Here is a 26867-nt window from a genome sequence, read left to right as displayed (position 1 = left end):
CAAAAGGTAGAAACAACCCAAATGTCCATCAACTAATGAACGGATAAACAAAATGTGATGTATCCATAAAACTGACTACTATTCAGCATCAAAAGGAAGGAAGTACTGATACATACTACAACATGCAAGAGCCTTGAAAACGCTATGCTAATCAAAAGAAGCCAGACACAAGAAAGTAAGTAGATTAGTGGTTGCCTAGGACTGGGGGCAGCAGGGAATGGGGAGTGGCTGCTATTGGGTACAGAGTTTCTTTTTGGAGTGAGTTAAAACATGTTCTAGAATTAGATACTGGTGATGGTTGCAAAACCTTGAGAATATAACAAAAACCAGTGAATTGTACATTTTAAAATGGTGAATTGTATGGTATGTGTATTACATTTCAATTTTTTACAAGGGAGACATAAGGCCTACTGGTATACCTGTGGAATATATCTTCCTTACGTTTTTACTACTTTTACATTTCACCGTGATTTTCTACTGTCGTGCTAATCCTCACCTGTGGTGCAGGACCATTTGCTGAGAGGGCCACAGCTGGGGAAGTAGCAGTTGTGATAACCCCTCCTGCTACCCTCAGCATCGTGGTTCCAGGCTTTGAGAGCTGTGACGTGGCTGGCACAGACTTCAATGTGCTATCAGATATTTTCATCAGAGACGCCTGTCCCCCAGGGGCTGCCTGCAGAAACAAAATGAGTTGAAGTAATAATGTTGCCCTGGTCAACAGGCACGATCTATTCCTTACCTACACATGCCTCAAGAATTAGAGCACGTCTAAGAAAGTCTTGCTAATCAAAGCTATATGAGGTGTTAGTGCACCTTTCCAACAAGCTCCCCAGTTTCTGCCTTTCACCTACAAATGTTTCTTTACCCCAATGGAGAAGCAAATGAATGCATTTGCAAGTCACTATTTGGCAGCAGTGTCTCCAAAGATATGCCGCTTGTTATCAAAATAATTGAGTCCAAAGTGCTCTTAAAGATACAAATAATCTTTAAACATGAAAATCTAACCAAGAAGGGCCAGATTTAAGTGGGTAAGTTAACGGTGCTCTAGGCTAGTAAAGGCTTAGCATTTCAATACCAGAGAACCACTCAACAAACTAGTTTTAGTGGTCTAAATCAAGGCTCGGTAAACTTTTTCCGTAAATGGTGTGAGGAAGCATTTTCAGCTCTACAGGCCATATGGGCTCTGTTGCAACCGAACTCTACAGTTATAGCAAGAAATGGGTGTGGCTGGGTTCCAATAAAACGTCATTTATAAAAACAGAAAGCCTTGGGCTTAGTTTGCTGACTCCTGGTCTAAATGATTGCTTAGTGCCCAAAATTAATGTACCCCACAAATAGATACCATTTGTCAGTCTCTGAGGGCTAGGTGCCAGGAATGGCAGAAAGCATCTATACATATCTTAAGTCACTGAATCTTTTCATCAACTTTATAGAGTAGATTTCAGTCCCATTTTATAGACGAAGAGATTAAGCTCAGTAACTTTTCCAAGGTCACACAGCTAGTAACCAGAGGAGCCATGATTAGAGTCCATAAGTAGTAGCCATGGCATAATTTGCATTGGAGTCTTATGCTAATTCAATCCGCAATGAGATATTGCACATGACTTATGGCAGAGTCAAATGGTACAATCACTTTGCAAAACCATGTGTCAGTTTCTTATAAACATATACTTACCTTATGACCTAGTTATTCTATTGTACCAAACATCTATATCAGAATGTTCACAAGAGCATCTTCGTAAGTCAAAAACTGGAAATGATCCAAATGTCCATCAATAAAATAGTCATGTAACAAAATACTACTCAAGAACAAAAAAGAATAAACTACTGATATACATATGGGTAAATCTCAAAAACATTACGTTGGACAATAGAAGCCAGATATAAGAGTACATACCACATAATTTTATTGATATGAACTTCAAAAAATAGATGAAAGCTAATCTAATGTACAGTGACAGAAACAGAAAAATAGTGATAGAAAAAAACTGGAAAGGGAAATGAGGGTATGTTTTAGAGTGATGGAAATGTTCTCTATCTTGTTTGGGATAGTGCTTGCATGAGTACACACACCTGTCAAAACTCACTGAGCAGTACACTAATGATCTGCACATTATTTTATGTAAACTACACCTTAATAAACGGCAGCAGTAACTGTCTCAGCTGAGGGAGAACAGGGACAAAGTCACTGCACTGGCTGCAACATAAGCAGGTAAGAAGAAATCAGCTAAGATTTTAAAGAACTGCCTAAAGAATCTGGGGGCCTCATATCTGTTTGAAACAGCTAAGAGCATCTGACCAAAGGGAAATTAGTACTCAAGGAAACCAAATGCTGGTAATCTGAAAAGATCAATAAAATCAATAAACTTCTAGCTAGACTGATCAAGAAAGAGAAGATACATAATTACCAAAATGAAGAATGAAAAAGGGGACATGACTAAGGATTCTACAGACATTAAAAGGATAAGAGAAAATTATGAACAATTTTATGCCAATAAATTCAACTGCTTGGATGAAATGGACAAATTCCCTTAAAGATATAAACTACCAAAGCTCCCTTTAAGACAAAATAAATAAACTGAATAGTCCTGTATCTATTAAAAAAATTGAAATTGAAGATAAAAATCTTCTCAATTAGGAAAACTCCAGGTCATTAAGGCTTCACTGGTGTATTCTAAACAGTTAAGGAAGAAATAATACCAATTCTACACAAACTCTTCCCCAAAAAGTGAATAGGAAAGAAAAGTTTCCAACTCATCTTACGAGGCCAGCATAACTCTGATCCCAAAACCTGACAAAAATTACAAAGAAAACTATGCACCAATGGTCCCTTGCAAAAATTCTAAACAAAATCTACTAAATTAAACCCAACAATATATTAAAAGAGGGTAACATATCACAACCAAGAGGGGTTTACCAGGAATACAAGTTTGGCTTAACATGTGAAAAATCAATGTTAACATATTAACAAAATAAAAAAGAAAAATCATATGATCCTCTCAATAGACACAGAAAAAACATTTGACAAAAATCCAATATCCAGTCCACGCTTTCAGAACTGCTGATCTACACACAGTCATGGAAAATGCATTCTTTTTAAGAAATGGTATCATACTGTCTACATCCTTGTGTACCTTGTTTGTTTCATCTGGTTAAGTTTTTGAGATCTAGCTATAGATTCTCCTGCAGATGATTATAAAACCCCTCGCCCAGTTAAAACTTCCTGTCATTATTCTATGGCTTATACTAAAGAACGCTGTGAAAACATGCACCAAGCCCCATGCAGCATTTAGTTACTATACAGATACTGTGGCTGAAATCACCTATTACACCATTCAGAATCTCCTATACGAAGCCCCACCAGAGAAATTTTAGAGTGAAGGGGCAAGAAAACCTTTGTTTCTTCTTACGAAATATTATGTGGTTATTTTCTTTTCCTATCACAAATAGTGTGAATTTTATAACTGCTCATTGCTTCTCATTCTGCTTTGGCTAATTTTATTAACTATACAGGACATTACTGTTTGCATATCTAAATAACTCTCTGGCATTATCTTCTCATTCTCTTTTCCGAAATCTCAAGATTTTATTCCTATTTGTCTATACTTTAATGTTTGTTTTCTTATGTAACCATAATTTCTTTGTGGCAAGAGATAAGCTGTAAATATTTAAATAAATGCCATAACCACCATAACCATGTATTTGGCAGGGACACAGGTGAGTGTGTATTTACCTGGGTAAACAAAGTAGTTTTTTGTCCAGAGATGACTTTTAATGTTTGCTGTCCTTGTGCAGAAGATGTGCTGACTCCCAGTGTTCCCTGGACCACTGACCCAGTAGTCAGCTGTTTTCCAGATGTCTGGGGTGACGGCTGGCCAACTAAAAAGGTGCCCTAAGTTAGAAACAAAGACCAATAATTTAATCAGTAATTTGTTAAGTTCAAATGGCTTGCTCTGATCCTTTAAATGACAAGGTCCCATGTTGCAAGCTACAATGCTCCCCTTCAATTCTGCAACTCAGTCAAAATCAATGAAAAGAAGAGCTCTGCTCTCAGTGTCACTACCAACACTTACCCCTACTTCTCAAACTTCGCAGAGTAGTTACAGAGCCGACTGCTGGAAGCTCAGGTTTTACAATCTAGTCCTCAAAGCTGGATTTAATCATTCAGACTGATAACTATGCATCCTTCTCAATAAGAACGTCTGGAACCTAAATTCCATGACCCTCCTTAGAGGGGAGCCAAGACTTAGCGAAAGGGGAAAGAAGGTAGAAACCTGCTCCTAATCTTAAATCCAACCTAACTCCAAATACCATAACTTGACACTATCTCCCTGGTTACTCTTTTCTAAGAGACAATTTTCAACTGTACATTAATATTATTCATTACCTCATGGATTTGGGAGGCAGTAGCATAGCAAAAATCTTTCTTTTAATCTTTCTTAAACCAGAGAGATGTGGGTTTAAATCCAAACTCTACCACTAGCTTAGCAGAGAGATCTTGGATAAGTTACTTAAGTCTTTCTGAATCTCTCTTTGCTCTTCTTCAAAACAAGCCCCAAAGAATACAGATTTATAACATGGCTAAAATGTTAGTACTGACCCCCAATTCCAGAGGTGGACAGGTAAATCCATTGAAATTAAAGGCAGTTTTTAAATAACTAAATAGTTTAAAAGATACCAGTCACAAATGACCAGACCTGAGGAGTCTGCTTGAGGATGTACGAGGTGTAGGTCAGGTGCTGGGACAGCCCCCCAGGGCCGGCGGGGCTTTGGGCTCCTCCCGTTCCTCCTCCTCCTCCTCCACTGCTGCCACTGCCACCACCGCCGCCTCCTCCTCCACCACTACCGGCAGCTGAGCCAGACTGGAGGTCTGAAAACATGAAGAATGACAGCAGTACCATAAAAAGTATTAAGAAAAGGCTTACCAGAAAAAACAGAGGAGCCCAGAGAGATGTTTCCTGTACAGCACCATCCCTTCCCTTCCCTATCTTCCTCCTCCTTTTTGGTAAAATACGTCTTCCGCAATAAGAGTGAGGAGAACGTCCCAGAGCTGAAGACTGAAATTTATTTACTGTCAACTGCGTGACAGTTGACTAGTTCAGCTCTGAACATGATGAAGAACTTATCTCTGACAGGTGTTTTGACTTAGTTGTGGGAGATCAAGAGAGTGAGGCTGACATTTTCTAACCACTGCTCTGTGCTCAGAGAAATGCTTCCACACCTTTTGGCATCTGATATGATTTCAGTGAAACTGCTGAAATTTAGTGTAATTTTATAGTTCTCTTCTTCTGTCTCCCTCTGCCTCGGAAAAAATTAAGACTTTCCTCATAGTTTAAAGACTCCAGGGCCCCATTCTTTTCTGCTTTTCAAATTCTACTTTAAAGCCTTCAAACCCTTTTTATTTCCCCTTCGGTGACATAATACATATAAACGAAAATCTAAGTAGCTCTTTGGATAAATTTTGGAATACTTACATTATCCTTTTCCTACATAGTTACTTTTTGGTAGACCATTGCTTAGGTATGAGGAAAAAATACCGGCGTGAGAGTGTGGAAATCACTGATTATAATCAGTAAACAAAATGGTGATGAGCTTAAACACTGCATTTTGGCAAGAGTGGCTAACTTTTCTTTTCTTTTTTTTTTGAGGAAGATTAGCCCTGAGCTAACATCTGCTGCCAATCCTCCTCTTTTTGCTGAGGAAGACTGGCCCTGAGCTAACATTCGTGCCCATCTTCCTCTACTTTATATGTGGGATGCCTACCACAGCATGGCTTGCCAAACGGTCCATGTCTGCACCTGGGATCTGAACCGGTGAGACCCGGGCCACCGAAGTGGAACATGTGCACTTAATGGCTGCGCCACCGGGCCGGCACCAAGAGTGGCTAACTTCTAACCAACCTGACTGCTATACAAATTATTACTTCTGATTCAGAGGGAAATAATGCCTTTTACCCTTTCCTTTTCAACACTATCCAAGTTGTTTTTCTCTACATGTCAAAGCAAAGTTCATATAAGTCTAGGTAAACCACCTCATTTCCTTGGGGCTGTGACTTAAACACTAAGGATGAGCCTGTATTTCTCTTTCCGTCTCCAAACCTGGCAAACTCAGGATACACATCTAAATAATGGCAGGCAGAGCCCTTGATTTCAATCCTATTCCTATCCCCATCAAAATAAAAGTGGCTCCAACTACCTTCTCTCCAGGTGCCACTGGTTTTCAGATACCATTGAAACGAAGAATTCTTCTTCATTTACAGTTCATATAGACACTTTTCTCCCAACACAGGCTCAGCAGCCATACCTCTCCACTGTAATTTGTCCTGATCCCAAACTCTGGGTAGATAATTTGTTCCTGATCCCAAACTCGGAGTAGATAAACCCAAAATAAGTGTCACCTCCTAAGACTGTATACCCACACCTAGTTAAATTATGTATAGGTTTAAAATCCATTTGGGCAAAAAAGACAAATAGAATTATGGAAATACTTCCCAAAACAGCTAAGAACTGCCCCTCTGGTGGAGGAGATGAACATACCCAGAGACCCAAGAACCCAATGACTTAATGGTGGACTAACTAGCACTGTTGGTGGCGCGCAGGATGGCTCCTTGAGGGATCAGCAGCAGTTTTCCTTTTCCCGAGGGGTTCTTGCTGTTTGTGGTAAGGTAGAGTTTAGTGCCAGGAGGCAAGTTTGCCAAGTTGGCCAAATTAGTGGCTGGTAGCTGCAACGTTGCCATTACTAAAATGGTAAAGAAAAAAGTAAGAGGAAAAACAGTAAGATACATTGGAACTGAGGGCAATGCTATGCCCAAAATTAAAACACAGAGTAATAAAATACTTAGTAAAAAACACTAACAAACAGTAAACTCTACAGTTTGTTTCCTAGATGTACAATACTTTAAAGACTGATATTCTTAAATACCTTGCTAATTAAAAAATAATTTACATACTAGAAAAGTCTACTATAAACTATAAGGGAAATTATATCTGTATATAAATAGGGTGACCTTATGTCCCAGTCTGCCCAGAACAGTTTCAGTTTACACCTATAACAGCGACTCTTTTTACTCTCAAAGTACTGGGCTTCATACGATCAATGAAATAATCACCCTACCTGTGGATGAAGACAAATTTTCCCCATTTGTTTAAAGCCCCTTTAGTCAATTTCTAGTAATGGATGAACCTGATTTGAAACAAGACTTCTAGCCACCCTCACTTTCTTTTTTCTTTTTTTTTAAAGATTGGCACCTGAGCTAACAACTGTTGCCAATCTTCTTCTTCATTTTTTTTTCTTTCTGCTTTTTCTCCCCAAATCCCCCTGGCACATAGTTGTATATTTTAGTTGTGGGTCCTTCTAGTTGTGGCATGTGGGACGCCACCTCAGTATGGCCTGATGAATGGTGCCATGTTGGTGCCCAGGATTGGAACCGGTGAAACCCTGGGCTGCTGAAGCGGAGCGCGTGAACTCAACCACTTGGCCGCCTCCCTCACTTTCTAATAGCTAAAAAATGCTATGGTCAACAACTGGCACATATACTATGAAACTATAATTTCTCTTTTTTTTTTTTAAAAACCTGGCCCTGAGCTAACATCTGTTGCCAATCTTCCTCTTTTTTTTCTTCTCCCCAAAGCCCGCAAGTACATAGTTATATATTCTAGTTGTAAATGCCTCTAGTTGTGGCATGTGGGACGCCGCCTCAGCTTGGCCTGATAAGCGGTGCCATGCCTGCGCCCAGGATCCGAACTGGTGAAACCCTGGGGTGACAAAGTCGAGTGCACGAACTTAACCACTCGGCCACGGGGCTGGCCTCTATAATTCCTCTTTTTAAAGTTTCACCTACGTCAAAGAGCTTTCACTGACCCCTTAGAATTTACTTCTTGATGCACACGGCTTAAAACCTCTAAACATGAGTCTCACACATGGCATTTTCTACAGTTACTTTGAATTCAAGTCTCCATGACAGGGAACCTGTAGAACCATGAGTCACCACAGGGAAAGGACTCTCACAGCCCTTCCAGCCCGCTGGACTAGTCCTCCTGTTACTACCTCACTGTGCAAAGCTTTGGGAAGCAGGAACCCTGGAAGCTGCCCCAAATATGAGGGATTAACGTTAAAACTGAGTGCCATCCCTCTCCATTTACCAGAACCAACCTCCTCTTACACACTGTGCATTGTGCATCTCAGCCATGCCAAAAGCACAAACCTCTCTGGTCGGCCATGCACACGCGGAGTCCCATCTTCACATTGCTCAGAGTTCCTGATCCGAACCAATCTCCTCTTCCCTTCCTCCTTCCCACACTCCTTCATCATACTCCCCAGAATCCCTGCTGTGGTCATCATACCTCTAGAACCTCAGCCTCTTTGAACATTATCACTTTTTGTGGTAATTAAACCTGTCAGTCCTCTGAAGATATGACTTCCCCAGCAGCCCCTTTAGCTAGGGCTGTTTGTCATCTCACTTCAATTTCTTAGAGCCGTGACCAGAGAGGAGCCTTTTTGCTCTCCAGTTTGGCTTTCAGACCATTATCATACCTCACTCCAGAAAAAAAAAAAATCCAGGCTCCTGCGAGGCTCATGCTTGGCCATCCCATCTTATCCCTCTCTTTTCTGCTCTCATTTACTGAACTCCCAGTCGTCTCCCCTCATTTGCGAAAGAGTGACTCCTGACTCATAGCCTTGCTCTCTAGGCTAAAGACTGTCATTCTTGGTGATGTCCCTGTAGATGACGTATTAACCCTCTGGCTTTTCAGCTGCTTGATCTTCTAAACTCCAAGATCATTTCTTCCAATCCATCTCAAGCACTCATTTTCAACACCACAAATGAACTCTGTCATCACCAGCAATTCATCACCTCTGAAATCTTTATTTTGGACACCCATTACCTTCTATCCTTCTAACTCACTGAACAATTCTTTAGACTCATCAAGACCTTCAAAAATTAGTAAATATCTAATATCTTAGGTATATTTTTTCATGCCCTCACAGAAATGACATATCAAGGCCTAAAACACCTTCAAGGTGTTTAAACTTTTGTTTGGTAGAGAATGCGTTAGTCAAGCATCTCAAAGTGCTGCTGGCAAGTGACCATACCATGATTTTAAGCCTGAAATACAACCCAAAGTGGAGATGAGTACAAATGAGAATTATTCTTCAGATCTAAAAGCAGTATCAAGAAATATCCTCTATTTTTATTATTCTTCCTAAAACATACATGCACGAAAACTTAAAGCAAACTACTTACAGACCTCTATGTAAATGTTACATGAAAAAGATTAACACGCTTTCACACAGTCCTTATAGCATCAACCTACTAGATTTCCCAGACAGAACAAACACCAAAAAAGATCACTAGCAAAGAATGTTTTAGAAGGGGCTGCTGCTCAAAGGGCCCCCAATTAGCATCAGTTACCTGAACCCTGGGATCCACTCTTCTGAGGGCCGGCAGCAGTGACCTGGGCCTTGGTTAAGGCTTGGACCGGCTGAGCAACAATGGTTCCTCCACCTCCACTCACAATTGCTTTGGCAACTCCTTGGGTCACAACTTGCTTTGGACCAACTGCTTTGGCGACAGAAGAACTGGCCTTGGCTACGAGGATTTGGCCACCACTGATTGCCACAGCCTGTTTCACTGTTGAAGGCAGAGTAGACCCAACTGGCACCCCAACAACCTGTTCAAAATAGAGGAGAGTCCAGCAGTGCCTCATAGTCCTCTCCGGAGCTCTTAGAACAGAACAGCCACTCTGTTCTAGCAAAGAACAAGGCAAAGGCCTAGACAGAATACCTGGAGTCGAATTTAATCGTCTAGGAATGCGACCCCTGACAGATGTGACGCCTCACAGCAAAACAGCTTACATTTCGGATATTATAATAATAAAAGGTTATTGTTTTTGTCTTAACCTTGGCTACTATCTATAACTTACTTTAACTATGAAAAGGAATCTTTTTTATAGAAAATTTAGAAAATACAGAAAAAAAATTTTACTCATCCAAAAATAATCTATTAATATTTTTAATGTATTTACTTCCAATTTCCTTAATGTACATTTTAAAACACAGATTAGGATCACACATACAGTTTTGTAATTTTTAAATTTAAAATCATATTATAAGTTTCCAATGTTATTACTTTTTAAAAACATTTCTAGATGACTAAATAATAGAATAGATACATCATAATCTATGTAAACTTTTCACTACATATTGTGTGAATATGTAGGTAATTTTAAACTTCACAATATGAAAAACTGAGTAAAAACATTCTCATATATGAACTATAAACCCCACTATATCCTTTAAAATATCACCTCTTCAGCAACCCCTTCTATATTATCCTTATCTGAAATAATTATCTCTTCATCTCTAGAACTCCTAACAATTCACATAATTTATTAAATATGTGACACCTCTTCCAGGTGATTTTTAAGACAAGTTATCTTTGTCTATATATTTCTAATCTTTCCTTTCCTTGATGGTAGATATTTGATTAAAAAAGAAAAAGTATAAGCAAGAAGAATATTTAACTGAATTTTTTAAAAAAAAGATCCCAGTATCCAGATTATGAAAGTTAGAAATATCTGGTTTTGAAAAAACTGTAAAGTTAAATCTTTCAAGTGAGAAAATATTACAGAGCTCTTTTAAAACAAAGATAATAGGAGGATGTTAAATTAGAAGAAAAAATTTAACAAATGGCAAATTCGGGCAGTGTTCCTACTCCCAGTTCTTTATTTCATAAAAAGAACATCTCACCAGAAACTAGATGGAAAGACTTTTATAAGGTTAAAAAAGTGGCAAAAGATCTGACTTCTAAACACAAAAAAGATAAAGTAGGAAGTATTTTTCACCCATCAGATTGGAGGGGAAAAATTTAAGTCTGATAATACCAAGAAGTGGCTAGAAGATATGGGGAAACAGGAGCTTTTGTTCACTGCTGGTAGAAAGGTAAATTTGTACAGCCACTCTAGAGAGGACTGGCACGTCTACTAAAAATGAAAATTCACACACCCCGTGGTGTAGCCATTCTCCTTTTAGGAACATATCCTAGAGAACTCTTAGAGGTGTGCTCAAGGGAACATACACGGAATGTCCACGGTAGTGCTATTTGTAATTCCAAAAGACTGTAAATGATCTTAATGTCTACAAATAGAGGAATGGATAAACTGTCGAATAAGAAACACGCACAATAAAATAGAATACATGAATGAACTAGAACTGTATATCTCAACATCAACAGACGTTGAAAGTACAAACATTGAGTGAAAGGGGAGCTGCAGAAAAATAGGAGTATAAATATGTTTTATATAAATCTTCAAAAAAAAAACACCCGAAAAACATCACACACTATTTATGGCTATGTATTTATTGTAATAAGAGTATGGACTAGAAAGCTACACATCCAAATTCTTGATAGTGCTGCTTTTGGGAAGGACAAAGTAGACTTCAACTTTACCAGTCATGTTTTATTCAGAGAAAAAATGATTTGAAGTAAATATGAACATGTTAATTCAGGGTAGAAGATATGTGGGTGTTGATTATATTATTCTTTGTATTTTACTGAAATTTTAGAATCTTTGTAAATTAAAAAATAGTTACTTAGTGAAACAAAATGATAAACCACATGCAATTGACGAATGGGATTTTTAGGTTAAATAGTTACCAAATCATACATGATTTCTTTTCAAAGAAATATGAATATAGTAAAAGATACTTGCCTGTGCTTGGAAAATATGGCTGATGTAAAGAAAATGGTCCCCTAATCAAACGTTATAAGCCACAGTGCAAAGAGAAAAGAATACAGACTTCTATAAGCTGTGAGACCTGGTTTCCCAGTTTTGTGTGACCAGTTAGTAACTAGATAAGTTATTTAACCTCTCTGAGCTTTACCTTTAGACACTATAAAATCTATATAAATATGGATCATCTATAAAACATGGATAATAATATTTAACTCATAAGATCATGAGGTGTAAATGAGAGTAAGTTTATAAAATGCCTAGCCAACAAGATGCACATAGTAAATGACAGGTGCTGTTAACCATAACACTCGTTATTATTAACTGAAGAATGGTAATCTGTGAGGCTACCTCAAGACTCAGGATAGCGAGAGCCACAGAACAAACATTTGTCACTGTCTTCAGCGATGGCCAGGGCAGAGGACCTTGATCTTAAACTCTAGATTCAGTTAATCCAATAGAAATTAAAGTATGTAACATCTGGTATCTGCTTTAAAATATTCTAGGAAGAGAAATAAGATTAGCAAAATGCTGATAATTGAAATTGGGTAATGGGCACATAGGATACATTATAATAGTCTCTCCACTTTTATGAAAGTTTAAGGAAGGAGGGAAAGAAAGAAGGAAGAAACAAAAGTATCAAAGAACCAATGAAAAGAAAAAGCAAGTTGACCTAGAATGGAGAAGAGAAATTCTCCCACCTATCCTGGCTTGGTTAAAACAACCCCTTATGATTACCCAAATCTCTTTATTCTAACTATCTGAGCCTCATTCTCTGGGCAAAAGAGAGTGCTGCCGTGGCTGAAGAGCTGGGCAGTCATTCCCCTTAGAGATGTGGAGGTATATAAACTCTTCTTACTAATCAAGAACTTGTCTGCATTTATCAAAAAAAAAGTTTTTAAAGTAGAAAAACATTTTTGGGGTATGGCAGACTGCCAGTTAAACCCCAATATCCATCTTTGCTTCTCTCTCATATAGTAAGAGTCCCCAGTTTTCAGCCAGGGACATGGCCACGTGGAACACTGACTGTATTTCCCAGGCTCCTCACACCTAGGTCTGGCTGTCTGATTTCTGGCTAAAGGGATGTGAATGCAAGTGATGAGTGGTTAACTTTTGGGTTACGCCTCCCCTTTCCCTTTCCCTCTTCCTGCTGACCAGAAAAGTGAACATGTGGCATGAGATGAAGTGACTATCTTAGCCCACCAGCTGAAAACAAAATTTTGAGAATGGCAGAGCAATGAGAAGAGTCTAGATTCTTGATGATTACGGAACCAACACACTAGAACGATCCACAGGTCTTTCATGTGTGAGAGAAATAAGCTTATTTAAGCCTCTGTTTTTTGGATTTCTGTTATAGTCGTCGAATATTTTTCCCCAAGACAACACATTTCCTAAATAAATCAAACATAATAATCTATTGTATAAGTTAAATTACAGTCTATTTTTACATTCCTAAGCTAATGAGAAAAGCAAACATCTTAAAGGAAAACAATACATACATATCGGACCTATTTAATTTCTTTCCTAAAATTCCACGCATCTGACTTGCTTCTCCCTCTTTGTGCCAACCTCTATCCTCAGACTCAACTGCTTCAAAATTTCCAGAATATGACATACTTAATCTCTCCAAGAGCCAAATAAAACGTGGTATTCCAAGTTGGCCACAGGAGGGCAGTTTTTATTAGCAGAGTTGATACACTCAAAGCACAGACTCACAAGATGAACTCCCCAACCCCACTCCCTTTCTCCTAAAAAACTGAGGAGAATGAGGAAGTCTGGCATTCTGTTGGGGAAAGCCCCACACACAGCTGTCTTAGGACATCACAAGGCAGGCTCTTAAGCAGGACACTATAATCCCACATTAGTTTTTCTTTTTTTTAACAATACAACATTTTGACCTAGAACCTGAACCCTACCAACACTTCTCCTCTTCCCATTCCACAATACTTCTCTCTGTATTCCTAATTTCCTTCAAATTCCAGAAAGCAGACACCCTTTGTCCTGTATTGTTGTAAATACTTCACTTTGACTGATGGTTTGATTCAATGTTCCTATTTCCACCCTCCCGGTGCCCTGTACAGACCTTTGCAAGTCAGAATTTACCTTAGCAGCCTGAAGGTGAGGATTCTATACACGTGATTTTCTACCCAGACACTGAAAAATGCAGCCAATTACAATTCAGTACTTAATAACTATCACCAAGGTGCTCATGCATGGATACCGCCTAGAACTTGTCCAGACACACAACATCAGCTTCCGTCATTTACCGAGCAGTTCCTCTCGCTAGGTCCTTCATATACAATGACCTCTAATCCTACACTCTGATAGACAGACGGTCCTATTCTCTTTCACTAGATGAAAAAAATAAGGTTCTGAGCAGGTCACACAAGAAATGAGTGGTTGAGATCTGAGATGTGTGACAAGCCCTAATTCCAAAGCTCACAATCTTTTCTCTACCGCACTGATTCCTTCCCACGTGAACCCACTAATTCCTCAGTGGTTCCTTTTCATATTAAAAGCAGCAGCTCTCTCCACTTTCATGAAAAAGACAAGCTGTGTTTCCCTTGTGCCCAAGTTGTATGGCAGGCAAACAGTACCATTTTGTTCTCTTCTGGGCGGTGGCACAGTTTCTAGGAATGCACCTGAGCAACAACCAGGACAGTCTGTCCTTGCAGACAGCTCCTTATCTCAAGTCCAAGGCAGGTACTAAATTTCCAGGATAAACAGTGATGTCTTTTCTCATGCTCTACTGTTTCTTTGCAGTTCCTTCACACTCTCCTGTGGCTTTTCTTCTCAGGTGACCTTTACCTTTATTCAGGGCAATCTAGCACAAATCACCCACTTTCTCTTAGTCTTACATTGCCATTAGGTAGGTGGCAATGTGACAAAAAAGCTAATACAGTTGCTCAGCATTACTGGATGAGTAGATTTGCAAAATGCAAAGTGGCAGAAAGTGGAAACTAACTTACCCAGAGCTTCTGAGCATAAAGAGCAATGCTACTTTGATTCAAAAACCTAAATCAGTAATGCCAAGTATCTCTGGGTGAAGCAAAATAGATTGTGAAGAACTCACAGGATGTGTCTGAGTAGGAAGTCCAGAAGACAATAACTGATTCACAAAAAAACTTCCACAAATGCTGACTCCTGCGGCCAAACAACAGAGGGGGCACTAGGAAGCAGCTGGGGGTGCCCATCTTAGTAATTTTGGCTATGGAAGCCCCAAAGTCAAATTTGATGCTAGCTCCACGGTTCCTAAATCTGCCTAATCATGAGTCAGGAGGGGAGCTTGTTAAAAATTCAGATTCTCAGGGCCCCCAAGAAGATGCTGACTCAATAAGTTTGAGATGAGGGGGCCTCAGTATCTATATATTTTTAATTATCAGATGAGTCTTATGACCTGATAAGTTTGGGCAAGTGATTAATGGACTCTTACAGATTTTAGAACTACGTATAACACTATGAAATTTTATCTCAATTCACATGTAGCTATCCAGACTAATCAAAATATCGAAAACCTTTTTCTATTTTAAAGCATTCCTCTCAAAACAATTCACTCTTTCTCGAGATAGGGTGGCTTTCAAGTTGAAAAACAAACATTTCACATAATATTCTTAATAGCTTTAGACTATATCTGACCAAAAAGTGAGATGCTTTAACTCTGGATGTTCTAAAAGCATGTTTAGGTTACAGAGAATGACTCACACATTTTAATTAGTTCTGGAATGGGGAGTTTTGAAGTTGGCAGGCCTGAGTTCAAATCTTCTGTCACTTAATAGCTATATGCTCTCAAGGCAGTTGCCTAACCTCTCAGCGTCACAGCTGCCTCATTTGTAAAATGGGGGTGAAAATATCCACCTTGCAAGGTTGTTTGAGGGTTATAGATGGTCTATAAATAAGAGGCTGACGTGCACAGACACTCATAAGCACAACTGATGCAGGAAAGCATGGAGCTATGAACTACTTCACAGCTCTCCCAATACATCGATTCCCCACACCTCCAAACTATAAAGAAAACAAACTCTCTGAAGAGCCAAGAATCATTAAACAGATCACCCAGCCTGAACATCAGAGATGTAAACTATAGCACTCTCCTATCAGAAATAAACAAGTAAAACAGTAAACCTTGGTCCTGTCAGTTACCATTTTAGGCCTGAATCAAGTGGAGAGATGTGTCCATGAAGTCAACCACCCTCACTGCCAGAGAGAACAGAGCGTCCCTTTGCCTCTTCGACTGCTCCTGGAGCCTCTATAACACACGGCCCTGCTCTTGTCAATGACTACTGCAAGAGCAGACGGGTTTAACAGCAACTGCCTTGCTTTTCCAATGGGGCTTTCAGCTATAGGTTTTCTGGGATCAGCAACCCTGTCATCCTGAATGTTCTCAGCACTTGTCAACTGTTTAGACAAACGACGTTCATTTCCATGTTGATGTCCCCATCCCGACCCAACACAAACCTTGGAGGGCTGAATCTTTGGTGACTGGGCAGTCCCTTCTCCAGCAGTTATGACCTGTTTTTGAGGGGACACAGCTATCATGTGACCCCCTTTCACAGTCACATACTGAGGGAGGGGTGACTGGCTGGCAGCTCCTGTTGTGGGCACGTGAGAGGCTTCACCAGGTTCCTGTTTGATGATTACCTTGCAACAAACATGATAATGACACTGAATAAAGATCCCATAAAAAAAGCTACTAATATCCGAAGCTATTCTGTTTGCAGGAATTAATGAATGAAGTTTGGTCTGGAAAGAATGATTCCACCATAAGGGTAAAAACACTGCTTAAATATGGCTCATAACAGCTACCAAAGGGACCAAAGTAGGATCTGGGCTTGATTGTGCATATCTGCAAACTCAATCTAGTCATTTGTTTTAGGTATTGGTGGCAAGATGGCAGCAGGGAGAAACACACAGACCGTTTGTGTTCTCTGAAGTTCCCATCTTGCTGGACTCCAAGAGCTGTCCTGTGGACACCACTAAATACATGGAAGCATGTCTCAGAAATGGATCTGGTCTTAGAACTGAGACACACTAAAAAGGTACATGTTGTGGGGCAGTGTAAATCAATTCCAACAAGCCAAAAAAAAGATTACATAACAAGACCGTATCAACTTGCGTGATGATGCCCTGATAAACACTCACTTTTGTGAAAGCTCCAAGTCCTCCAGTTACAGGTTTGGGGCTTTGAACCTTAGGGTGACTTCCAATCGGGCAAAGCGGCGGCATAGATGCAAACAAAGAATCCTCCTGCTGTGTGTGTAAAAATACATATTCAACAATTAGGATAAAATGAGTGATTTCAGATATTCTAGTCACTTGTATTTAATACAAACCTGTGACATTCTCTAGCAAGATAAACTAGAAAAACAAAAAGCCCAAAACTCTTTGGAGTCTTCCAAGCATTTTAATATTGTTTTAGAAACCAAATGCAAAGAAAAGCTATAATTTGGCAAGAGCCTACCATCTGTGCCCCATTGTGTGCTGCAAACACTCTCATCACCCCACCTCTAAATATGTGGCTGACTCACTGGTGTGCAGGTCTCATCCCCTGCCAGACGGTATGCTACTAAAGGACAGGCGCTGTATTTTACTTCTTTTCTACCCCTTTTCTACCCCTAGAGTCTCAGCACTAAAGAAACAAGTGAATGAACCAGTCATTACAGTGTTTCAGTACATACTCTCTTCTAATAGTACTCACAACTTGATTTGTTATTTTCACTCTAAATAAATACTCAGGACATGGGGATACTCTTCAATAAGGATTTAAAAAACAAAACAACAAAAAGAACTTGAACAATTAGCAAATATAAAGACAACAAAGGTCAACATTCAAAATTACTGTCATTTGTTTCTAATTCTCAACTACAAAATGCAAAGCTCAGAGGCAATTTGCCACAAATAAATGTTAGAGGGCAGACACAAAGTTAAGAAAACTGCTTAAGTGTAATGAAATGATCATCAACAAACATTAAAAAATAGACTGGCAGAGAATTAAGACTTTCAAGGGAATTATTACAGTTCAGGCATTCATGTAACACACTGTTCACGGATTACACTGAATTTAGAGAAAAACCTCGCCTTGGACCAGGAAACTACTCAGTATCATCAACATTAAGTGCCTAAATAGGAGCTGGCCGCGTGGCCAAGTTGTTGGGTTCGTGTGCTCTGCTTCGGCGGCCCAGGGTTTTGCCGGTTTGCATCCTGGGCGCAGACGTAGCACCGCTCATCGGGCCGTGCTGAGGGGGCATCCCACATGCCACAACTGGAAGGACCCACAACTAAAAATATACAACTATGTACTGGGGGGCTTTGGGGAGAAAAAGAAAAAAAATTTTTTTTTAATCTTTAAGCGCCTAAATATAAGAAACGCTGTGTTAGCACTTGTCACGTAAAGGTGATTTCTGAATTCTCAGGAGTTCTCAGACAGGAGTTTGTACCTCAAAGGCTCTTGCCTGAAGGCAGCCATGACAAGGACAAATTAGTTGAATAACAGGGACTGTCTCTGCCAAACAGTGGGCAAGTATCTAGCACTCTGACCTGAAAAAGTCAGATCATATCTTAAGTTCTAAACCTCAAAGGACTTCTTACTCTGAAGAAGGGAGAAAAACACATATGGAAAGATAAGAATTATTTTAAACTAACTAAATGGTGACATAGAAAAGGAAATACATTTACTCCTCGTTGGTGCAAATACAGGCAAAAAGGCATGTACTGACAGATGAATATTTTTATAAGGAAAAATTTATAACAAAGCTGTCCAAAAAAAACCAGGCCACCTCTTCATCATCGTAAGTTTTCATATAGACACTGGGTGACCAACTGATAGAAGTGTTGAGAAACATTTCCTACACTAGGAAAAGATCAAGGATAAGGTAGGGGAGTCTGGAGAAGATGATCTTCAAGATACTTACTAGCTTAAGATCCTACTTTACGAAATTTGCATTATCGACTGACGAATTCTTGTTGAGTTTAAACTGTCTTCAGAAACTAGCAAAGAGCAATCACGCAATAAGAGTATTACCTTGACAGCAGATGTTACAAAACTACTCCCATGAATTTTAGGAATAGGGGAACCTGTTCCTTGGGAGGCCTGAGAGGCAGTAGAGAGCTTGTTTGTAGGACTTCCTGATAAGCAAAAGTACAAACAAAGTAAAATTTACAAAATGGAATTTTAAAGCATTTTCTACCACCCTCCCCTTTCCCCACTATTTATTTTTCATTTTTAAAGGTTGAGAACTCAAAATCATGAAATTATTATAGAAAAACACTCAAGGACTCATCCTACAAAGCTGAACACTTTATTAAGCTAAAAAGGTACAAGAAGCTAGTAAGGAAGTGTAGAAGAAGTAGTGAAGTAAGAAACGTTATACACTCTGCTATGGACACAAAAAGAGAGAGTACAGCCTAATGGTACTGGGTATTTAACACTGTGCCAAAATGTATGCATTCAAGGGACTGCTAGCTCCATCAAGGTAGACAGTTATACCTATTCCAAAATGCTGCCAACACTAAACACTCTGTACTCCACCTGCATAACTACCTTTAGGTCTAATAGGAATAAATCACATTATCTACAGTCAATAATAAGTCGAGACCGAAAACAGTATTTCATCACCTACTCCCTTTACCAAACTTCCCTGCAAAGACTCCTGGCTGATTCCTAAAACTAAACATCCTCAAAGGACATCTATTTGGCATCTCTAAGTATATTCAAAAAGCTATTAGCTAATCTCCGAAAGCATCATTTTTAAAAGTTACACAATTATAATCATTGTTAAAGGACGTAACTTTCTCAAAAGATTACTTGGAAAGGCAACATACATTCATGTGTGTTAAAAATCAAATATGGGGGCTGGCCTGTGGCCGAGTGGTTAAGTTTGCGTGCTCTGCTTAGGCGGCCCAGGGCTCGTTGGTTCAGATCCTGGGCGTGGACATGGCAACACTTGTTAGGCCATGCTGGGACGGCATCCCACATAGCAGAACTAGAAGGACCTACAACTAGAGTAGACAACTATGTAAAGGGGGAGAAGAAGAAGAAGAAAAAAAAGATTGGCAACAGATGTTAGCTCAGGTGCCAATCTTTAAAAAAGAAAAAGTCAAATATGTAGGGGGCCAGCCCGGTAGCTGAGCGGTTAAGTTCACGCACTCTGCTTGGGCAGCTTAGGGTTCACCAGTTTGGATCCTGGGCACAGACCTACGCACTGCTCATCAAGCCAGCTGTGGCAGCATCCCACATAGAAGAACTAGAATGACCTACAACTAGGATATACAACTGTGTACTGGGGCTTTGGGGAGAAAAAAACAAGAGAAGACTGGCAACAGACGTTAGCTCAGGGCCAAGCTTCCTCAAAAAAAAAAAAAAAACCAGTCTCATTATCTTAGTCATATCTTACTTCATTTCTCTTTTCGCAATTTCTCTTAATTAGAAGTAAAAGCTAATAGGTAAGTTTACACTTAGGAGTGTGTGTTTAAAAAATTTAATTGAAGGAAATAAATGTTAGTGAAAGTACTTCAAAGAAACCTGAAAATCACTATGATTATGATGACAATCACAGTGAATCCAAGTATTCTAGAGTTCTCTTTCTATAACTGTAGAGATCAGTTTCCCTCTCACACGAAAATTTATCTTATTCACAGAAAAGCAAAGATCACTTTTTTATTTGACTGGGGAGAAATATATACGGCTCACAAAGCTGTTCTTGTTCTAAAACTTAATTTGGAAAAGTTAACAACCACATTGCTTGCAGGCCCAACAAGAATGTCTTCCAAATGAAAATAAAATAAACTTTTTTGTTTTAAAGAAAACTAATTAGGTCTCACTTTTAATTTTTAGATTTCAAAGAAAAAACTTAAGTAAATTCCTAAAAATATAACTTTTACAAAAAAGCAAATCCTCCCTCAGAGAAAGAGCACTGGAGTTACTTTTATATATTCCCTCCTCTTGTTTATGGATGAAGATTTCATTCTCATGCTAGGATTTCATCTCTAAAAAAGATCAACTCTTTTGGATTGCACAAATGTTGATGAAACACCCACCTGTAGTGGGAGTGGTAGCTCCAATAACCTGTCCCGGCTTGTCCACGATAACATAAGGATTATTAATAACAGAGCTGGTAGTGCCTTGCTTCACATGGACTGGAGTGGAAGTTGGGGTTCGAGGCAATGGTGATGGACTTGGAGTTGATATAGGGGAACCTTTACAACAAAAAAGAGAAAAGACAGAGAAACTAAACTAAATAGATATATTCAATCTATCTAAGAAGATGCTGAAGGTAACAGAAAAAGGGCAGGGCGACGAGGACAAAGGTGACAAACTGGGAAAAGAGAACGGAACTGTATGTTTCAGGTACTGGGCAGCAGCAGCAGCGTAGCTGAGGCCTGGGATTAGGGAGTTTCACTCTCTCCATCCTTATCCCTGGACCAGCAGCAGCAGCAACAGCATCCGGGAACTTGTCAGAAACAGATTCTGAAATCCTACCCCAGACCTACTGAATATAGATCCGCGTTTTAACAAGATCACACGGTAGGCACATTAAAGTTCAAAAAGCAGTTCAAAGTTGTTATAATACTGTTTACACCCAAAGACACTAAAATTAGGGAGGAAATTAGTAAGTGAACAGCTAGACTTAGGCACCAGAAATCTTGATGTGCAATTAATTTCCAATAAAAAATTCTGAAATTCACCCACTCAAAACAAAAGTCTCTGTCAATACTATGTCACAGCCACGATCCAGAGAGATTCATGTTCCCACAGAATACTCTCAAAGGTTACCAATGTACCATTAAACACTCGCAACTGTTTTTTTTTTTTAAAAGATTGGCACCTGAGCTAACAACTGTTGCCAATCTTTTTTTTTTTAAATTGCTTTTTCTCCCTAAATCCTCCCAGTACATAGTTGTATATTTCAGTTGTGGGTCCTTCTAGTTGTGGCATGTGGGATGCCACCTGCCTGAACATGGCCTGATGAGCGGTACCACGTCTGCGCCCAGGATCCGAACCGGCGAAACCCTGGGCCACTGAAGCAGAGCACACGAACTTAACAACTTGGCCGTGGGGCAGGCCCCTCTCAACTGTTCTTCATTGATCAAATTTGTCATCCATGAATTTCTCTGAACTTCAAACTAATTTATATGTTCATCTTCTTCCACCTCTGAAGCAGCAAGTTCCAAACCGCTTCTAACTGGCAGGTAAAATTACACATTCTTTAAATTTAAAAAAATTTTATCATTATTATTATTATTTTTTTTCCTTTTTCTCCCCAAAGCCCCCTGGTACATAGTTGTATATTCTTCGTTGTGGGTCCTTCTAGTTGTGGCATGTGGGATGCTGCCTCAGCGTGTTTTGATGAGCAGTGCCATGTCTCCGCCCAGGATCCGAACCAATGAAACACTGGGCTGCCTGCAGGAGAGTGCGTGAACTTAACCACTCGGCCATGGGACCAGGCCCAAATTATAGATTCTTTACCTTTCTTCAACTTCAAAGGCTTTGGTTATATTCCTGCTTAGTTGTCTATTTTTAGCACCAAAGACTCCCTTTTTTCCCCCTTCTTAAATGAAGCATTATAAGGAAGCCTCCCACTAGCTAGACATTTCTATTGACTCTCTTCCTTGTCTGTTCTGAGGTGGTACAGCCAAAATCATGAACTGTATTCCCACCAGAAGTTTACCCGACATAAATGGGAAACTGTCACAAGGCAACGGACGATTCGACCTCAATGAAAACGAAGACTCAAAACTATCTAGTGATAACAGGAATGAATAATTTTCTAGAATGGTTAGAGAGTATAAAAGATATTTCAATCCCAAAGTAATTCCAACTCCTGAAGCTGAACTCCAAACCAAAAGCCTCCTAAATTCTTTTCTATCGTTAGTCACTTTGGTTTCCACATATAATCCCCAAACTTAATCCCCACCTTAGTTTCAACCATATATCTTAGCAAACATTTGACCTGTGCTAATTGTACGAGATGAAAATTTACTTTGAATTTCATTTCTTTCCTCATTCAAAAATTGTTTCCAGGGGCTAGCCTGGTGTTCGCACGTTCAGATCCCAGGCACAGACCTACACACCACTCATCAAGCCATGCTGTGGCAGGGTCCCATATACAAAGTAGAGGAAGAGCAGCACAGATGTTAGCTCAGGGACCATCTTCCTCAAGCAAATAGAGGAAAACTGGCAACAGACATTAGCTCAGGGCCACTCTTTCTTGTAAAAGAACTGTTTGCATATGAATGACTTTTTCTTTTTGCTTTGTGACAGCTTTGCTTTGCTAATCATTAGCTTGCTTGTTAAACAAAAACCCCTGCTTAGAAGAACTAAAAAAGAAAAGCCATAGTATTTTGTCTTGTCATTCCAACAATTTTTACACACGTCATCTGTATACCTGAAACAATCTTGCAGCTCATGGTGATAGGTTGGAAGGATTTTCCAGGTGACTCAGGATTAGGAACCTGACTTTGAGGCACAATTTTGCAGCTTGATGCTATTGGCTGAAAAGCTGAATTGCCATGAGAACAAAAGGTAACTTTCTGGGATGTTGTCATTTTGGTGGGTGTTCGTTCCAATGAAGATGGCAAAGAATAAAATGTACTGTGTCTCTCAGCTTCAGTGTTGGCTGGGAATCCTGCTTGAAATGAAACAGGCAAATGATAAGTCATCAATCACTTCAAAATAATAAAATCTTACCACTGTGGGAAAAGAATGAAAAATAAAAATCCCTTATTATTTCAACAACCATTTACCAGTAGTAAATTAATCAACAGTATTTATTACCCTTCACACATTTTTGGGTGAAACGTAAATATCATGCCTAGAATCATATTTTATTAAAATGCTTTTTTCAAAAAATTAGAAAATATATTAATTATACAGTGTATATAATATAAAAAGCACACAAGTTTATTATGTTCTCCCATTTTTTATGTATGAATTGAAAAACTTTAAAGAAGAGAAAAACTCTAAAGAAAGCATTCACTTAATCTAATGATGTCTTCTTAAATGCCAATAAAGATGCAACTGAAACTTAAAGAGGAATAAAGTTGAGATTTCATAAAAGAACTAAAATAGTGCCATCATATTAAAATGCAGGACTAGGGGAGGGGCCCCGTGGCTGAGTGGTTCAAGTTCCACGTGCTCTGCTTCGGCAGCCTGGGCTTGCAGGTTCAGAACCTGGGCGCCGACCTACACCACCCATCAGCCATGCTGTGGTAGCACCCCACATACAAAGTAGAGGAAGACTGGCACAGATATTAGCTCAGGGCTAATCTTCCTCAAGCCAAAAAAAAAAAGAGGAAGATAGGCAACGGATGGTAGCTCAGGGAGAATCTTCCTTGCCAAAAAAGAAAACAGACAAAAATAAAAAAATACAAAAATGTAGGCTTAGAATTAAACTAACACCATTTAGAATCAATTTTATATCATATATGTATACATCATATAAGTGAAGATTTAAATACTTATACACTTATTAAATGAAAAAATGCGATAGTCAAAATACATTTGATGATTAATCATATATTGTATTTTAAGTAAGATTAGATACTTAAGTTTCATGTGCACACAATTAGGGACTGAATCAGAAAGTCTACCTGTAACATATTAGAAGAAACCATTATAATCAAAGAATAAAAATTTAATGTTTTTTGAGTTTTGTGTTCCAAAAAATGTCAGTAGAACTTTATGAAAGAAAATTTTCTGAGAAGAGGAAAGATTTAGCTCTTTTCATAGTAGGGCTGTATAGTATAAGCATCATGTCCACTTACGGAAAAGTGACTTTCCACACACTCTTAAGTCTCTGAAGGCAGAAGTGCAATATTATATTATGCAAATGAGAGAAAGAAATGACCCAGAATGACTCTTCCATACAAGAAAAAGGCATTTCCATATAAGGAAAAATATATTACCTTTCTCCACAGAGGTATCAGGTATTGGCTCATGTGACTGCTTCAACGGCGAGGAAGCTTTCACTGGGGCTGGAATGGTCAAAGGCAAAGACGGTGGGGCATCAGAGATGTCCGACTCGGAGGATGGAGGATAAATGGAGTCTTCTCCAAGGGAATGCCGGTGGAGCTCAACATCCACTACCTACACAATGGAGCAACAACTGGGCTCAAGAACCCATCATCAGTGTCACAGAAAGCCCCATACCTGTCTTAGAATGTGGTAATCGAAAGAGAAGTGACAAATGATTTCTAATCATACTTCAAAGGCAATTTCAATCCCAAGAACTAAAGCACTTATCCCAGAATATATCTAGTTTGCCTTAACAGATAATTCAGTGAAATCAGCCATAAAATTGGAGCCTTTCCATGTGCTGTTTTTACGCCTTAGAACTTTTCCCCCAAATCTTTGCATGAATGCCTCTTTCTCACCATTCAATCAACATCACCCTGTCAGAAAGGCCTTCCCTAACCAACCTAGGGAAAGCAGCCCTCTTGTCACCCGCTCTTCTTTATAAAGCTTATTTTCAAGTGAAATTATCTTATTTCCTTTTATGTTTACTGTATACCTTCTCCCTATTCTCAACACAACCAAGAATATATCTGCTTGATAGTAGCTATCTTGTTCATTTCTGTGTGTCCCCAATCCCTGGACCAGTGCCTAGAACACAGTACATGCTCAATAAATATCTTTTGACATAACAGAGTACATTTCCCTAAGCAGAGTAAGATTTAACTAGATAATTCTAATTATAATGGCTACTGCTGATACATCATGAATACCAAAAAAAAGGAGGCGAAGCAGTAAGGGGAGGCAAAACAAAGTTGGAGCTCTCACACTTCCTGATTTCAAAACTTATTATTACAAACCTATAGTAATCAAAACATTTGGTACTAACATAAAGGAAGATATATATACCACTGGAATAGAATACACCCTCACATATATGGTCAAATTATTTTTGACAAGGATGCCAAGACCACTCAAGGGGAAAAGGACAGTCTTTCAACAAATGGTGCCAGGAAAACTGGCTATCCACATACATTAGAATGAAGGTGGACCTTTACCTTACCCTATATACAAAAATCAACTCCAAATGGATCAAAATCCTAAACATAAGACCTAAAACAATGCAACACAAGAAAATATAGGGGCAAACCTTCAGACATAGGAATGTGGCAATGATTTCTTGGATATGACACAAAAAGCACAGGCAACAAAAGGAAAAACAGATAAAGTGAACTCTATCAAAATTTAAAACTTCTGTGCATCAAAGGACACAATCAACAGAGTAAAAAGGCAACCCACAAAATGGGAGAAAATATTTGCAAATCATATATCTGATAAGAGACTAACATAGAGAATACAGAGAGAACTCCTAAAACTCAACAACTAAAACTCAACCCAGTTCAAAAATGGGCAAAAAAATTTGAACAGACATTTCTCCAAAGAAGATATACAAATGGCCAATAAACACAGGAAGAGATGCTCAACATCAACAATCATTAGAGAAATGCAAACCAAAACCACAATGAAATACCACCTCACAACCATTAGGATAGCTACTATCAAAAAGATAGAAAATAACAAGTGCTGGTAAAGATATGGAGAAAATGTAACCCTTGTGCACTGTTTGTGAGAATGTAAAATGGTGCAACTGTTATGGAAAACAGTGTGGCAGTTCCCTAAAAAATTAAAAATAGAATTACCATATAATCCAGAAATTCCATTGCTGGTTATATACCCACAAGAACTGAAAGAAGGGACTTGAACAGACAGACCCACATTCTTAGCAGCATTATTATTCACAATAGCCAAAAGATGTAAGCAACTCAAGTGCTCACTGGTGGATAAATGGAGAAACAAAATGCAGGATACACATATAACTGAATACAAGCATACCTTAGAGATACTGCAGGTTCCGTTCCAGACCACCGCAATAAAGCGAGTCACATGAATTTTTTGGTTTCCCAGTGCGTATAAAAGTTATGGTTACACTATGCTGTCGTTTATTAACAGTGCAATACTATTATGTCTAAAAACACAATGTACATACCTTAATTTAAAAATATTTTATTGCTAAAATATGCTAACAATGATTTGAGCCTTCAGTAAGTCATTAATCTTTTTGCTGGTGGAGAGTCCTGCCTCAATGGTGATGGCTGCTGACTGATCAGGGTGGTGGCTACTGAAGGCTGGGG

General features: G+C 39.0%; 1 protein-coding gene across 21 annotated transcripts in view; it reads right to left on the bottom strand.

Annotated features, from left to right (window-relative positions):
- Positions 1-26867, bottom strand: part of YEATS2 (YEATS domain containing 2) — a 100526-nt gene that overhangs the window by 21880 nt on the left and 51779 nt on the right. For 9 of the 21 annotated variants that reach the window (XR_011529106.1, XR_011529104.1, XR_011529107.1 and 6 more), the window contains exons 10-20: positions 24630-24810; positions 23111-23350; positions 20763-20921; positions 18748-18851; positions 16869-16976; positions 16185-16367; positions 9410-9668; positions 6577-6738; positions 4698-4870; positions 3734-3892; positions 497-673 (exon numbers count right to left, since the gene is read on the bottom strand). Coding sequence is in view for 16 of the 21 variants with exons in the window: in XM_070582429.1 (XP_070438530.1) it covers positions 497-673; positions 3734-3892; positions 4698-4870; positions 6577-6738; positions 9410-9668; positions 16185-16367; positions 16869-16976; positions 18748-18851; positions 20763-20921; positions 23111-23350; positions 24630-24810 (1905 nt within the window). In the remaining 5 variants the exon portion in view is untranslated. Of the gene's footprint in view, positions 1-496; positions 674-3733; positions 3893-4697; positions 4871-6576; positions 6739-9409; positions 9669-16184; positions 16368-16868; positions 16977-18747; positions 18852-20762; positions 20922-23110; positions 23354-24629; positions 24811-26867 lie in introns of all 21 variants that reach the window. The other 12 variants (XM_070582425.1, XM_070582426.1, XM_070582428.1 and 9 more) reach the window with 6 other exon arrangements.

Source organism: Equus przewalskii, chromosome 18 (assembly GCF_037783145.1).
Source record: "Equus przewalskii isolate Varuska chromosome 18, EquPr2, whole genome shotgun sequence".
NCBI lineage: Eukaryota > Metazoa > Chordata > Mammalia > Perissodactyla > Equidae > Equus > Equus przewalskii.
This window is presented reverse-complemented; position numbering and strand designations above follow the sequence as displayed.